At 32.4% G+C, this 15107-nt stretch overlaps 2 protein-coding genes across 5 annotated transcripts in view; both read left to right on the top strand.

Annotated features, from left to right (window-relative positions):
- Window positions 1–2004: 2004 nt before the first annotated feature.
- LOC116845224 lies at window positions 2005–11384 on the top strand. 4 transcript variants are annotated; one of them, XM_032817655.1, is made up of 9 exons: window positions 2005–2162; window positions 2531–2599; window positions 2731–2789; window positions 5989–6181; window positions 6643–7013; window positions 7379–7453; window positions 7533–7728; window positions 10673–10872; window positions 11010–11384. In XM_032817655.1, exons 3-9 carry the CDS (start codon window positions 2745–2747, stop codon window positions 11064–11066), a joined length of 1137 nt encoding a protein of 378 aa, XP_032673546.1. In that variant the 5' UTR covers window positions 2005–2162; window positions 2531–2599; window positions 2731–2744; the 3' UTR covers window positions 11067–11384. The 4 variants fall into 4 exon arrangements, with proteins under 4 accessions (XP_032673546.1, XP_032673547.1, XP_032673545.1 ...); XM_032817656.1 differs by having other exon boundaries at window positions 2064–2162; window positions 2534–2599; XM_032817654.1 differs by lacking the exons at window positions 2005–2162; window positions 2531–2599 and having other exon boundaries at window positions 2626–2789; window positions 11013–11384.
- Window positions 11385–14704: 3320 nt separating this feature from the next.
- Window positions 14705–15107, top strand: part of LOC116845248 (hornerin-like) — a 5817-nt gene continuing 5414 nt past the window's right edge. The window contains exon 1 of the mRNA XM_032817719.1: window positions 14705–14936. Within this exon, the coding sequence (XP_032673610.1) occupies window positions 14859–14936 (78 nt within the window). The 5' untranslated portion in view covers window positions 14705–14858. The remainder of the gene's footprint in view (window positions 14937–15107) is intronic.

Here is a 15107-nt window from a genome sequence, read left to right as displayed (position 1 = left end):
ACAACGCACCGTCTCACACCTCAGCGGTTGCCATGGCGAAAATCCACGAATTACGGTTTGAACTGCTTGACCATCCACCTTACTCACCAGATCTAGCCCCAAGCGACTTCTTTTTGTTCCCTCATCTAAAAATTGCGCTCGGAGGACAGAGATTTTCGTCAAATGAAGAGGCAATCACCTTCGTGAACAATTATTTTGCAGAGAAAAACGCCGAGTACTATTTCGACGGGTTACAGAGATGGGAGCATCGCTGGGAGAAGTGTGTAGATTTACAAGGAGATTATGTTGAAAAATAAAAAACAATTTTCAGAAAAAATGACTTGTATCTTTGTTAGGTCGGAAACTTTTCAGACCACCCTCGTAATATGTTCCATCTATAAAAGCGATTTCCAATCTATTATATCTTGCTAGCTTTTGGTTCAGCACAAAAATTAAAAATAATACTATCAAATCTCTTCGGAACTCTACACTCAATTTTTATTTTTAAAACATTCCTTCATATATTTTAAGCAAGAGTTGCGAAATTTCCTTTTATAGAACATACTAGATCTGTTCATACTAGATATAAAATGTTTTGTGTTTTATTGTAAAAGAATAATAGAAATTAATTAGTCAAAATTAAAGCAACTCACTCGTTAAAATAACATTTATTTCTAAGTATTAGCAATTTATGTGTAACGTCAAATATATAAAACCTACTTGTTACTTATTACTTTAATAATCGAATGGCAAGTAGATATCAATCTAAAAAAAACTCTACAAAAACACTATTAAAAATCCGACGATCATAGTTATGAGAATCCTGCAACCATCAAGGTAAACGCAAATAAAGTTGAAACGACATCTGCATAATGTGTTTAGCACACACGCATTAATGATTTGTGATTTAAAATTCATTCACTATTGTCGTATCGAGAAAAGCATTTGTCGAAAGTCCTCATGTAAGTCCAACTTTACAAAGATCAAAGTGTGATCTCACATAAATATTAATATTGACTACTTCCTGTTAGCTGAGTAAATCACTCTATATAATCACGGCTATTCTTAATAAAAATTCCAAGGCATTATAAGCTTCAATAATTTTATAAATAGGAAAAATAATATGTATGTTCAAAAAATTACATAAGCTTTAAAGGTTCAGACGAATTACAAAATTTTATTCTACACTTGCTACGACTAAGTGCCACATTTAACATGCCACATATTTTCATAATTCGCCCAGGGGACACTAGCTTTTCTCTCTCCCTCGACAGTAAACTATTTAAAATAAGCGAAGCAAATATTTAAAATGCATAAAAAAATAACTAGCCCGTTGACTGTAAAATTAATATTTAATTTAAGACGAAGTTACGAAGTAACCTATATTTTGGAAGTTGAAAACTTGCCATAACTTTCCGTCACAGAAAAATTAACTTAAGATTACTCAAAGATAAATTTAAAATAAATAATTTAATTATAGGACTCATAAATCGGTTTGTCAAGTCTGAAACATCTTATACAGACCGGCAATACGAGAAGTCAAACCTTGATCTTTAAACCTTGATCTTTAAATGACCTGATTTGTTTTAATTCCGCAACGTAATGCAAGAAACTCGAGCGTGTTTAATACAAGTAGTATATGTCATCATTCTACGTTCAATCCTTGATTCCTAGATTTATATTTTTCTTATAAATTTTAAATTAATGGAAGAAAACAGCACTGATTAACTCGCACATAAACCGACCGTCACCATAACAGCGCATAAAATTAAATATAATTATTTACACAATGACAAACAGTTGTAGTTTATTGTATAATATACTTGAACAAATCACTTTAGAAAATTATTTATTTCTTTATTTATTGATATATAAGAGTTTGTTTAGTTCAACGTTATATTTTACGTAAATTACAGTCTAAAGTATATACTGTTGAAATTGTCATCTAAAGAAAGAATAAAGAGAAATGTAAAGTGTAAAATGATACTTGAATAATCAACTGATATACTGGATTGGATAATTGAATAGGACGATTCGATAACTGATCCAGTCATGACATCATAGTGCAGTTTATATAATTCTGCTTGATAATGTGTCGTCAGTATTCCGCAAGTCGTGCAATCGTCATGTTGGTCGTTTTACAAGATTAACGCACATCAGTTTTGCAGATAGCCACTTTCGAGGTACTTCTATTGCTATGTACACATATTTCACTTTCTTTCTCTCCTCATCAAACACTCTTGGACACAAATAATTTGAAAGTGAACGGATCTTAAAACAAAAACAAATTATTTTCACAAGAATAAATTATTCTTAAAATCAAACGCCACCAATAGCATCGCGACGTCAACGTTATTTTATTCCGAGAAATCAAATAACACATTGCACACCGGATATGAGTGATTCTTCTCCACAATATTGAGCAATTAGCGGGATAATCCATTCGCACAAAAAAAAACTCATTGAAATATTAGTCATCTCAATGTCTTCCACAGAATAACACATAGCTGGACTCTGTTTAAACTAATATGTTTCCACATCACGGTTCCAGCAGGCGAACCAGGCGGTTTTACGAGCGAACGATACGGATCTCGTCGAGCCTTACCCCTACCATCAACAGGTGAGTAAGAGATGCCTACCGGTCAGCTTGAGAAATCACTGCCTACCTGCCTACCGACCTCGGACCTCCGTCAGTAAACGCGAAGATGTCGTTTGACGTGGTAGCTAACTATCTGTTTATCATTTGCGTAGCTTTTGCTAACGGGATGCCGCAAAACAATGACGCGACATCTCGGGAGAATTCTGGCTCGGTAAGTAAAACATTCGGTGCATGTTACTTTGTTGTTATTATTGCAATATAACACAAATTTTCTCAAGTTTCCTTAATCTCTAACAAAAACGTTGACACACGAGTGCAATTATTTATAAAATAAAAAGTTAAGACAAAAAAGAGAGAGAAGGTTTTTATATAATTTTAATTCATTTATATGATTTTTATTATAATTTTATTATAATAATAATTTATAATAATAATTATAATTATAATTTTATTATAATAATGTGTATCAATATAATTTTAACATATCAAATGAGGTAATGAAAAATCCCGGAATTGCTTTCTCAGGCAAATTGAAACATTTGTATTTTTAAGACGTTATAATTTTATGATACAATATATGTACAGTTTTGATCTGCAATCTTCCATCGTCCTCTGCACTGTGTTTCATAAAATTATAGCAACATGAAAATACAATTGTGTTTCCTTTTACCTGAAAAATTCCAGATTACTTATTATACAACCCAATAAATGCTATTACTGTTTGCATAGAAGCGATCTCGGTTAGGCTGTTTTTCATGGATAAATAAATTTACGTTATCTACGGTGCGTTAATATCGCCGAGATATTGTAACGTTGTACAGGATGAACCGAGGATCGTATTATTACATGTTTTGTATATGTACATGTAGATGATAAAACGAGAAATGGCTTCTCGCTGAACGTCTCGCACACACATTCGTTGTTCGTATGTCTAGTAGTTAATTACGGATACATTGATAACAGATAACGGTCAGGTGTATGATGAAATTCCTAGCAACAAAGACTGCTAAAACCGCAAAGACCATGTTAATATATTTACTCAATATAAGAACTTTATTATCCAGATTCACTTATTAATATAGTTAACAAACAATGTTTGTTATTACCGAAATCACCTATTATTCCTTTAATGGTAAAATCTTGTCGACCAGTGTTATTATTAAATAAATATGAGTATTTTTATGAGTCTTTTATAATATTGTATAACGAAACAATAATAACAATATTACTTGTATAGAATATTGATTAACGCAAGTAGTCTACATTAAGTCCTGATTTAATAAACGTGTTTGGCCACAGATTAATATTATAATTACAAGCTAGATCGTATTCCGCGTAACTAAGGTGACTCGAGCGTCATTATGAGTGACTATTAAATATAGAAATAAAAACACGCGAGAGAATTCTGTGCGCGCTCCAGAAAGGCAAGGATTGATTCTGATTGGCCAACTGCTTCGAGAGGAGAAACACGCGAGGAAAAGTTACGGCTTATGTTGGTTAGATAATCGCATACTGTGACTTCTGTGGCGAGAGAAAGGTTCGCGGAAACGTTAATACGTAGCGCAAAATATAATTTATCATCGACGTCGTGCAGTTACAACATAATATACGTTATTCTAAACATCTGCCCTTTACTTATAAGCTTGGAATGCAACAAATTAAGAGACAACAGTAGCAAGTGTACGGGGAGCATTTTATAGTAATGATTATTATAGGTCTTTATGACCAAGGAACATATCATCATTCTGTTTTAATATATTATCCTTTTGTTTCATGAAGTTATATACTACTAAAAATGTATTATAATAATGCATTAAATATATTATAATAATGCATTAAATGTATTATAATAATGCATTAAATGTATATACTTTGTTCTTCTAAAATATTTTACTTTATTATCAAAAAATTTACTATGTTTCCTTCCTCCTTTTAACTAGGTAAATTATATCTACTATTATTATATAGATTATTGACAGTTCATTCCTATATAACTAAAGAACATTAAAAAAACATTAAAGAGCATTAAAAGAACATTAAAAGAATATTAAAGAACATTAAAATTTAAATGAATTTTTCTCTTTATGAGAAGAGGAAAAAAATATATATTATTTTCTCCGTATATAATATTTTTTTAGTATATGTCACCGTTATTAGTAATTTTACTACACAATCAAGTAACTGAAGTTTCTACTTTATTCCCGGGAAAAAAATTCGTATATGATTATATAAAAATATATATATTTATATTAATTATATATGAATTTTGTCCATGTATGTAACCTTATCTAATTATATGTTTTTACACATAAACAAATATTATTGAATCAAAAAAGGAAAACATAATTTGACTCAATTAAACTTCAATGTCATGGGCTACCACAAACATAAGCATTTACTTCAATTGTATTTTCACAATAGCATATTTTTTAATATGGACATATATAATTATATATAATCATACATGGCTATATTATAGATGAAATCTATATACAAAATTTTCCCGGATTATTATAATAAATCTACTATATTATTATATTACGTAGCAAAATTATATCTAGTATTATTACATATTATTTTCTATTATTATTGTATATAAGTCTACTAAATTATTATGTTATGTAGTAAAGTAAACGTAGTAAGATACTGACGATCTACTTCTGCGCTACTAGGAAACATGGTAAAATTGAAAATAATATATGTGATAAATGTAGATAACATAATGATAGAGGAAGTAAAATGTCCAAATGTAATTACAGCTGTTATCACAAATGTTCAATGACACTGCCATGCGTCATGCAAAAATTGCGCTATTTAGCTACGATTATCGCGTATATCATACAGTTATTACATATTGTCAACATATCTTAACCTCCTTGAAATGATCTTGATAGTACGAAAAATAAGTGTAATTGCGATTAATGCACATTACGTAAATTTCAATGTCAATTCCGTCATAATTTAGTAATCTAACATCAGTAGTGTTGCATCTTATACTTTGTTATTTTGGGCCTATTTGCACAATATCCAACGTAAAAATGCCCAAGAGAAATTGTTGTATCATGCAACGTTACGGTGACTAGTTTCGAAATTAGCCAGAGCACTGGAACGTTAGTGATTGACGAAACTCACGCGTACAGAGTTTGAAAGAAAAGTCCACACTTATGTCTTGCAGCGGAGAATAGACCGGAAAACGATTGAAATTGCATTATCAACCACAATTTAGAGACGGAACCCGTAGCTAAAATAAAGAAAAAAGGAAAAAGGAGAATGACATTGACAGGCTCCGTGCAATTGCGCGAAAAGTTGTCATTTACGCAATATAACGTGCAATCACTGTCCCACTAATTCTGCCGAGTATTTTCAATCGTGACGGACGGGCTTAATTCCCATTGAGTGTCCTTCCACAGCTGCCATTTTTGCAATTCACTAACAAAGGCATCCGAGTGAATTTCGCTGGATACCACGCCGAAGCTGGTCTTGGAGGCCTCCTAAGGGGCGCCGGAACAGGTGGAGGACTTCATGCAAGTGTGGGTACTCCATGGGGTGGACACGCAGGTGCTGGATTAGGCGGTGAAGTAAGCGGAGAGGACGGCACTGTTGGTTCGTATTAGTAAATACGAAGAGAAAGTAATAACTTATATATATAGAGGGTCCCAAAACAATCTTATTAAAATTATTAATTAAAGAAGATTGTCGGATAATCACTCACAATAATATATTAATGTTATTTAATTAATAACTAAAAATCTACACAATTATTAGGAAAAAAGTAAGAGAACTTTTGTTTAATTTAACCTAATGTATAAGCACGGCAGATGCCGTTGCCATCATTATTTTTGTTGTATTTTTTTAATTCAAAATTAAAATTTTTTTAATTCAATTCAAAGTTAATTTATAACATCGCAATTCAATATTACTGTCTTCTTACGATTGTGTTTTTCGTTTTTAACCAAGGAGTGTCTTTCTATGGATAAATAAATAATAATCATGATCGTCGTAAAAAGTCGAGTCTTTGCGAACGTTGACGCAAATCAGAATCAGCGAGAAGAAAATGATTTCAGGCGGCGGACTGTACGCTCGCGCTGGTCTCGGCCACGGAAGACCGGAGGCTGCGGCCGGCATCGGTGGGAAACTGGACGGCAGCGGACGATCGTTGAACCCGATCTCAGGTGGCATGTACGCAGGTGCAACACCGGGAGGCGGACCCGGAACCGGCGTGTACCTCGGCGGAGGATACGGCAAGGATGGTGTCGAGTATACGATATCAAGCGACGTGCCGGTCGATGCGTCCGACGCGATTCCACAACCAGCTGGCACGACAACGACGAAAAAATCTGACGAAAAATCCGCCGGCACAGACGAAGGCGCGGATGAAACGAAGCCGACGAGGGGCCGCACGAACATACAGATCATACCGAGGAAGGAGAAAGAGGTTCCGTTCAGTGCAATGTAACTTTAGGTCGCAGAGCCGCCTTGACGAGAGATAAAATATTATAATTTTCTAGGTCTCAAATACGGTATCTAAACGAGAAATCGAGAAACGCGAGGATGTTCATTGACAGTCCGCTAACTCACGTTCTGTAGTCTAGTCGTAGTGTCAAGAAAATGATGGTAGTCATAGTCTCGTTAAGCTCTCGTCGATCAGTTACACATATATGTAGTTATATAATAAAACACGTGTTTCAAATTCAAATCGTCGGATTCTCATGGAATATAGCTCTCTTAGTCGATATAACATCTCCATACAAATGCATTCGTGAGGCTATCGTCTTTAAAATGAATATGTCATGAATGTAGAAAGTGACGCTCGTAGCTGCCGCGTCACCAGCTGATGCGCTCGCAGACGGAAAGGCCGAATCGAAAAACAGTGAGGTGAGAATTATTGATTGATTGACGTGATCGATTGCTGAACGTTGATTTAACTCACGACAGCAATTTTATGCTTCAATAGGTACGACGTACTGTACAGTACACGGTCGTACCTCCTGCGGCACAACTCGATGTGATCGGATCGATCTCGGCGGGTGCAGTTGCACCAGCTGTGAAAACCGTCGAGAAAACCATCGTAGTTCCCGCACCCCCGCCCTTTGTTACCGTACAAGGTGTGGCTCAAGCCAACGCTAATACGAATGTGACTGCAACAGTTGGTGAGTGGTTGTATTCTTCTCTAAAATTCTTTGAGTAAAATTCTACTTTAACCCAAGCAAAAATGTATCTAGTAGAACAAATTTCAAGACTAATAGCTAGATAGTAATAACTAGATAAGTTTTCTAGCCAGTCAATAGCTCGTGACTGGTTAGATATTCTTGCTCAGTCTTTTGAATGTCAGGACTATCTAATAACTGTAGCAATTACATAGATAGTAGCTAGATGAAAAAGATTACAAAGTAATGAGATAGAAAGTTATCAGTAAGTCCTAAATAGAAATTGGACATCAGAACTATTTAGTAACTGTACCACTGATAGTTACAAGTTATTTTCTTGTATCTAGCTACTAGATAATTTTTCTGGTACAGCCACTAGGAGAAGTGAGCGTTACATTCCTAGCTAGTAGCAATATAACCTAACTTTTCTGTATCATTACCAGACAATTACTAGATTCAATTTTTGCTCGGGAAATATCAGGGTGAGACTAGTCAATCCTTTCCCTTCTTTAGAACTCAAGTAAATTTTCTTTCATATACATAACAAGAATTTCTACATTCTAAATCACTGAATAAGTATTTTCATTTGAAACTAAATAGTAAATTTAATATATTCTACTATATTCTACTATATATACATATATACATATATATATATATATATATATATATATATATATATATATATATATATATATATACACATATACATATACAGTGATGGTCATAAAAATAGAGCCATCTATAGAAAATTTATTAAACTATTTATTTCATCCGCCTATCTTTACCTACTATATAATGTTATTTATTAGACGGTAACAATAATTCGTATCAACTAAAAAACATAATGAACAATTGCTGAAATAAAGTACATATAGTGTTGGGATAATTTTGAAGTGCTCTATGCTATAAGTAGTCTGGTCATAATAATAAAGCCAAATTATTAATGTAAGTTTATTAACATAAAAATAGTTTGCAAAATATTAATATGATTTTATAGGTTTGGTATAATAAAATTTTAAGGAAATTTAATCAATTATCTAAAATTGCAGTGAAAATGGGGCGAATATTCACTGTAGAACTGATGAGAGAGTAACTTTTAACTTTACGCCACAAAGAAGAGTCGCAACGAGTAATTGCAAAAATTTTTGGTCGCTCTAGAAAAATGGTGGAAAATGCATTAAAATGCAAAAATAATAAAAAAACTCGAGGTCCCAAGCGAAAAACGACATCTCGTATTGATCGTCAAATTATACGTGTTTCTAAAATAAATCCATTTAAGTCATCAAAAGAAATTAAAAGTGAGTTGCACCTTTCAGTAAGTGCACGTATAGTTCGGCGAAGACTCCAAGAATACAATTTAAATGGTAGAGCTGCTAAGAAAGTTTCATATTTAAGTTTGAAAAATGTAAAGTGCAGATTACAATTTGCAAAAGACCATTTAACATGGAGTAGTCCAGAAGGAATAAAAAAAATGGAGAAATGTGTTATAGTCAGACAAAACTAAAATAAATCTAATGGGATTTGATGGAAGACGTTATGTAAAAAAGCCATCAAATCAGGGTCTGCTATCTAAATATACTATAAAGCCATGTCAAACATGGCGGTGGTAACATAAAGTTATGGGGAGCATTTTCATGGTACGGAGTTGGTCCAATTTATTGGATTAAAAATACCATGGATCAAAACAAATATGTACATATTCTTGAAAATATCATGCTTCCCTTTGCGAAGGAGAACATGCCATTCATATGGAAACTTCAAAATGACAACGATCCCAAACATACTAAAAAAGCAAAGAAATTTTTTGAGGATCATAAAGTGATATCGTCTTAATCGCCTTCTTAATCGCCGGATCTCAATCTAATTGAGAATTTGTGAAAAGATTTAAAGATTGCTGTTTCTAAACATACAATCCGAAATAAAAAAGAACTGTGGGAAATAATACAAAAAGAATGGATATCTACTGAGCGGTATCGCAAGTTTATAGAGTCTATTCCAAGACTCTGTGAGGCAGTAATTAAAAATCGTGGTCAACGTGGTCAATCGTGGTACACGTCAAAATATTAATTATACAAAATTGATTTAATCACGAAATTTTTGTTAACTTTCAGTTTAAATGTTCCAATGCCATTTTTTATACTATGGCCCTATTATTATGACCAAAGAATTTATTTCATTCGTATTAGTTCATTATTTCTATTAGTTTAATATAAATTGTAATCAAATAAATTTGTTATTTTAGTTTTTCATGTTTGAAAAACAATAATATGATGAAATAAATTTAATACAAATTTAAACTTTAGTATATTTATTGGTGATTGTTGTTTCAGTTTCCTATTGGCTCTATTTTCATGACTACCACTGTATATACAAACAAATTTACTTTAACAAAGAATTCTGAAAATTAGAACTCTATTAGTTAAGAATTACTCTAAGTTTGAGTAAAACATTAACTTTTGCTGATTTCAAGCGGCAGTATTTTCGCTTTAAGTAAATTTTCGTTTATTTTGAGTGAGATTTCACTCCAAAATATTTGAAGAATACTTTTTAAATATTTAAAGTGAACTTTTACGTGAAAAATAAAATAACAGCTAAATCATTAAAACTTAAAGAATTTTCATTTCACGTATAGAATAAATTCTGCGCCTTAAATATTTTCCTTCGAAACTGAAATATATGAATTTGACGTATTTCACTGTCACAAAATGCAGTCTAATCGATTAAAAAACTTATTCGTATGGATCAATAATTTACTTCAAATTTTTTCAAAACATTTACTCTTATGATTCCGAAAATAGTAATATTTTCACTACCGCTTCGAATGATCTTTCACTCGTTTCGAATGAAAGAGAAATTTCATTTCAAGAAATTTAAAGAATATATATAGTGTAGTAATTGCGCATATTGCTTAAATGGCGTCAAATGAATAGCGTGTTTCTTTCAGACAACAATACAGGCACAGTTTCAAGAATCACGTATCCTCGTTGGTACTTTAGAAAGAGATTCCGGAACGTACCAAGGAAAACAGTCTACCTTACTTCAACAGCAACGGACTCTGAAACGGCGTCTTCCAACGTAAACAGTGGCGTAGTCGCTGCGAGCAAAACTTACACAAGCGGATCGCTGTTCAATGACATTTTTAACGTGAGCAGAAACGCAGAAAGATCTGCTTTGCATACAAATTCGATTACTCAGTTCTGCCTCTTTTACGCCTAACAAATATCGCTAATTCGTATAAAGAAACAATTACGATAATTGTTAATGAGTCCAATCTCTTTCAGCAGATCCCAATCTCTACCCTGACAGCTGTAAATCAACTGTTGAACAACGTCGGCTAAAACACGAAAACACCACTAAACGATGAAATCTCAGGATATAATATCCTCGGTGGCAAATCAATCTATATATCTTTTTACTTTTTCTTTTTTTTAAGAATTCTCAAATATATTTAACGAATGTGTTCGTCCCTCATTCGGCCACTTTCGGCAAATATTTATTCGCAGTTTCGCCTGCTCACGAATGCCGGACACGCACAATGTCCGATCTTACGATTCCTCATACGTGATTAGATTGCCAGTTCTTTCACGCGCAACAGTATTTCTTTGTCTCAGGCATGTTCAAGGAGAATATGTTAATAAAGCTTTATATAAAATATCTTTCTGATATTATTTCTTTTATAATACATATATATATATATATATATATATATATATATATATATATATAAATATATGTTTCTACTTTTCTACGTATATCATTTGCACATCATTTATTTATAATTAGTAGTCCGTCTGGCATCTTAAATCGCTTGAAATAAACGAAACAAAAAACAAAACAAAACACTTAAAATAAAGTTTCATACATATACATCTAACAAATTTCGAATATTATTTAAAACGAGACACACTCTTTATATAATCTCGAAGGTCTTAGAGATTTTAATAACCTTAAGTGTGTTGAACTTAACAATAACACCTTAAGTGTGTTGACTTCTGAGATCTTTGAACATTTCCAAGATCAAAATGCGAATGTTCATTACTATTCATTCTGTATAACATGTACATGACATGAATATTACTACATACATTTCAAAGAGATTTTATTGCACTGCTAAGAATGGAAGAAACATTCGATACTCTTTCAAAGTTGATCATATATGGTCGTAAATATGTCTGTCATGAAATGTTTATTGTTATAAGTAGCCGGTACTTGTTATCCTCATATTGTGATCGTTAAGAAAGTAGGAGCAAAATACGAATATTAAGGCAAATAAACGGTAATAAATATAATCGAGAATAACCAATATACAGGGTGTTGCATTAACATGCAGATCAATACGACGTGTTGCCTATCCGTTTCATTAAAAGGCGTGGTTGCACTTACATACAAGTTAGTACAATGTTAGAGTTACTTATATGTTTCACTGCTGAGCGCGTCTAGTCGTGCGTGCTTTCTTTTCTATAAAATTTATATTCCAAGTGAGCATTCCGCTAAAATCTACTCAGACCGTGCACGACTAGACGTACCTGCCAGCAAAATACATAAATAACTCATCGATAAATTTATTTGCATACCGTGAAAACTTGGAACACTGTTCCTGAAAAACTTCATTGAAAAAATGTGTGTTTAAAAAGAAACCTATTGCCAATCACATTTTGTTAATAAAAAGTACGAAAACGTCGAAAACAGACAAAAGATACGACAATGTTTCTTCTTCCTTTAGTTTGCACGATTTATAAAATAAATTGTTGATTTATAAAATAAATTGTAATATTTACATATAATTAGTTGGATATAAATAACACATCAAAATCATTAGAACATACATCTTAACATTAACAGCGAATTCAGAATTTTTTCTCGATTAAAAACGTTTTAAAACGGTTAAAAACTCAAAATTTAAAAAAACTAAAGAATAAGAAAATCGATTATTTAGAGCAAAATAAGTTTTCAAAATAGTTTTATTATTTCTTCTGAAAATTTTCGATTTACTGCACGATTACACTGCTCGTTATATTTTTTATATATTAGATGCTTGCAAAAGTTTGTGTGTGTATGTGTATGTAATATTAAAGCCATTTTTATTTATTAATAACGATGAGATTATATATAATAATTTGATCAAAATATTAACCGTTGCTATTAATAATCTTTTGCAATTTTTCAAACAATAATTTGATCTCGCGCGAATAAAATGACTTATCTTTTGAAGCAATCCATTTATCGATCCATTTTCGCTCTTCCTCAGTATTTCGGAACCATGTATCAGACAAACCGTGTTGCATCGATCCGAATAAATAAAAATCAGATAGAACGATGTCTGGAGAATGCGCTATGTGCGACAGAACTTCCCGATCTAATTCGAACAACGTCTTTTTAGTTGCAATGCAGCTTGGCGTTATCGTGAAACAGAATGACATCGTTTCGCGGCTATTTGAGGGCGTTTTTCCTTCATTATGGCTTGGTTCAAACACCATATTTGTCAACTACAGCGATCTTCTGTAATCTATTTGCACCAGTGGTAATAGCTCATAGTAAAGCACTTTCTTGGTCGCACCAAATACGCAAAAAACTTTATGAGTGTGAATGTTGCATTTTGTTGTGAATGTGGATTGTTGCTGGCCGAGATCAATCCATGACTTTTTGCGTTTAGAATTGTCAAAATAGAACCATTTTTCATCATCCGTAATCATTTGCCACAAAAAGCTCTTTTTACCTAGCAAGCAAAGTGATAAGCCGGTTCGTAATCGAGTTTGCACAGTTCATGGAGAGGCTATTTTTCTTCCTTCTGGATTTTTCCCATTACTTTGAAATGGTAGAATACTGTTGATTTATCAAATCCAAGTTGTTCTGCAAACATGTTTTAATGTTTAGGCCAAATTTTCATCGAGCAATATTTCCGATTCGTTGTTCTCCATCCCGTTTGGACCAAAATATAGCTTGTTGTTGACATCGTAATCACCATTTGTAAACCTTTTAAACTGCTTCTCACAGACAACAGCGGATACAATACTCTCCATATGGATCTTACAAATCAATCTCTTAGGTATTGCAAAAATTTCACCTCGATTAGAGTGGTAAAGCATGCAGTGACGAAGATGAATTTTATCTAAATCCATCTTTTTAATTGTGTTAAATATAACGTTTTGTTTGTAGTTATAAATTGTCAATTCTGATCGAATGTGATCAACATTTAAAAACTAAAAAGCAACTTAAAAGAAAATAATTATGAAGTTGCTGCCATCTATTTGTGAACTTTTACAAGCACCTAATACTTAATCTATTTAATATTGATTTATAGATCCACAAAGCACCATAACAAAAATAATGTAAAAATATTATTCACATTTTAAAGGTAGCTCAATGTCATATAACCACGTGTTAAAGTCTTCAACTAAATTATCATGTAACCACAATGTCATATAAAGTCAATGTCACGTAACTACTTGTTAGTCTTAAACTGCATTGCATTGTTAGTCTTTAAGCATTTAGATAAGGCGTTATCGTAGTACTTAAGCCAACGCATATCGTGGCAATTATAGATATGCGTAAATAATGACCAGTGAAGGTTATGTTTGCGTTACCAGGAATTTTAAAATATAACTTTAGCTATATCGTCTCGCGACAGTTGCTATTACACTGTATTTATACAAAAAATTAGCATACATAATTATTACAAAGACAGTTTCTAATAAATAACAAAGATTTACTAAGCTTGGCACTTCTTTTATGTACACCACATACCATTTGTATACATACAGTTCAATATTACGCGGTAGATACGGAAATACGTGTGCGCAGTCGCACATTCCGAATAAATAATACCACACGCTTTCGCGTGAAAACAATGAATACGAATATAACGATCATGAATACAAACTCAAATATTTATGCTAGCCGAAATTTACTATTGACAATTAAACATTTTTGCATAGCTTTAGCTACGTCTTTGAGTATAAAAATGTAACAGTAAAAGCAAAGGTAGACTCAAACGTTTATAGAATTCGACTGCAAGGTTCCTAGAAAAGTTCCACGCATCGATTTCATCGGGAACGTAATATCGTTTAAAAGTTGCTAGAAAATTTACAAATTATCGTTAGATTATTAGGTCGCATCATAATAGCGGAAATATGCGTATGTATATTTTCCTGTTGCTGGTCTTCGTAGCTGAGACGTTAGCTCGAGCAAAATATAAAAAGGACACCGACGTATGTATACTTTAAATATTTTCATAAATCTATTATAACTATATTATAATATAGTATTATAAAGTAGTAGTATTATAAATCTATTATAATTATATTATTGTGGACAAAATATCTACATATACATACATTATAATATATATGTATATATATATATATATATATATATATATA

This window comes from Odontomachus brunneus, unplaced genomic scaffold (assembly GCF_010583005.1).
Source record: "Odontomachus brunneus isolate Ranch 3 - 2012 unplaced genomic scaffold, Obru_v1 Obru_scaffold_050, whole genome shotgun sequence".
Lineage (NCBI taxonomy): Eukaryota > Metazoa > Arthropoda > Insecta > Hymenoptera > Formicidae > Odontomachus > Odontomachus brunneus.
The sequence above is the reverse complement of the archived record's forward strand: the minus strand, read 5'-3'. Positions and strand labels throughout refer to the sequence as shown.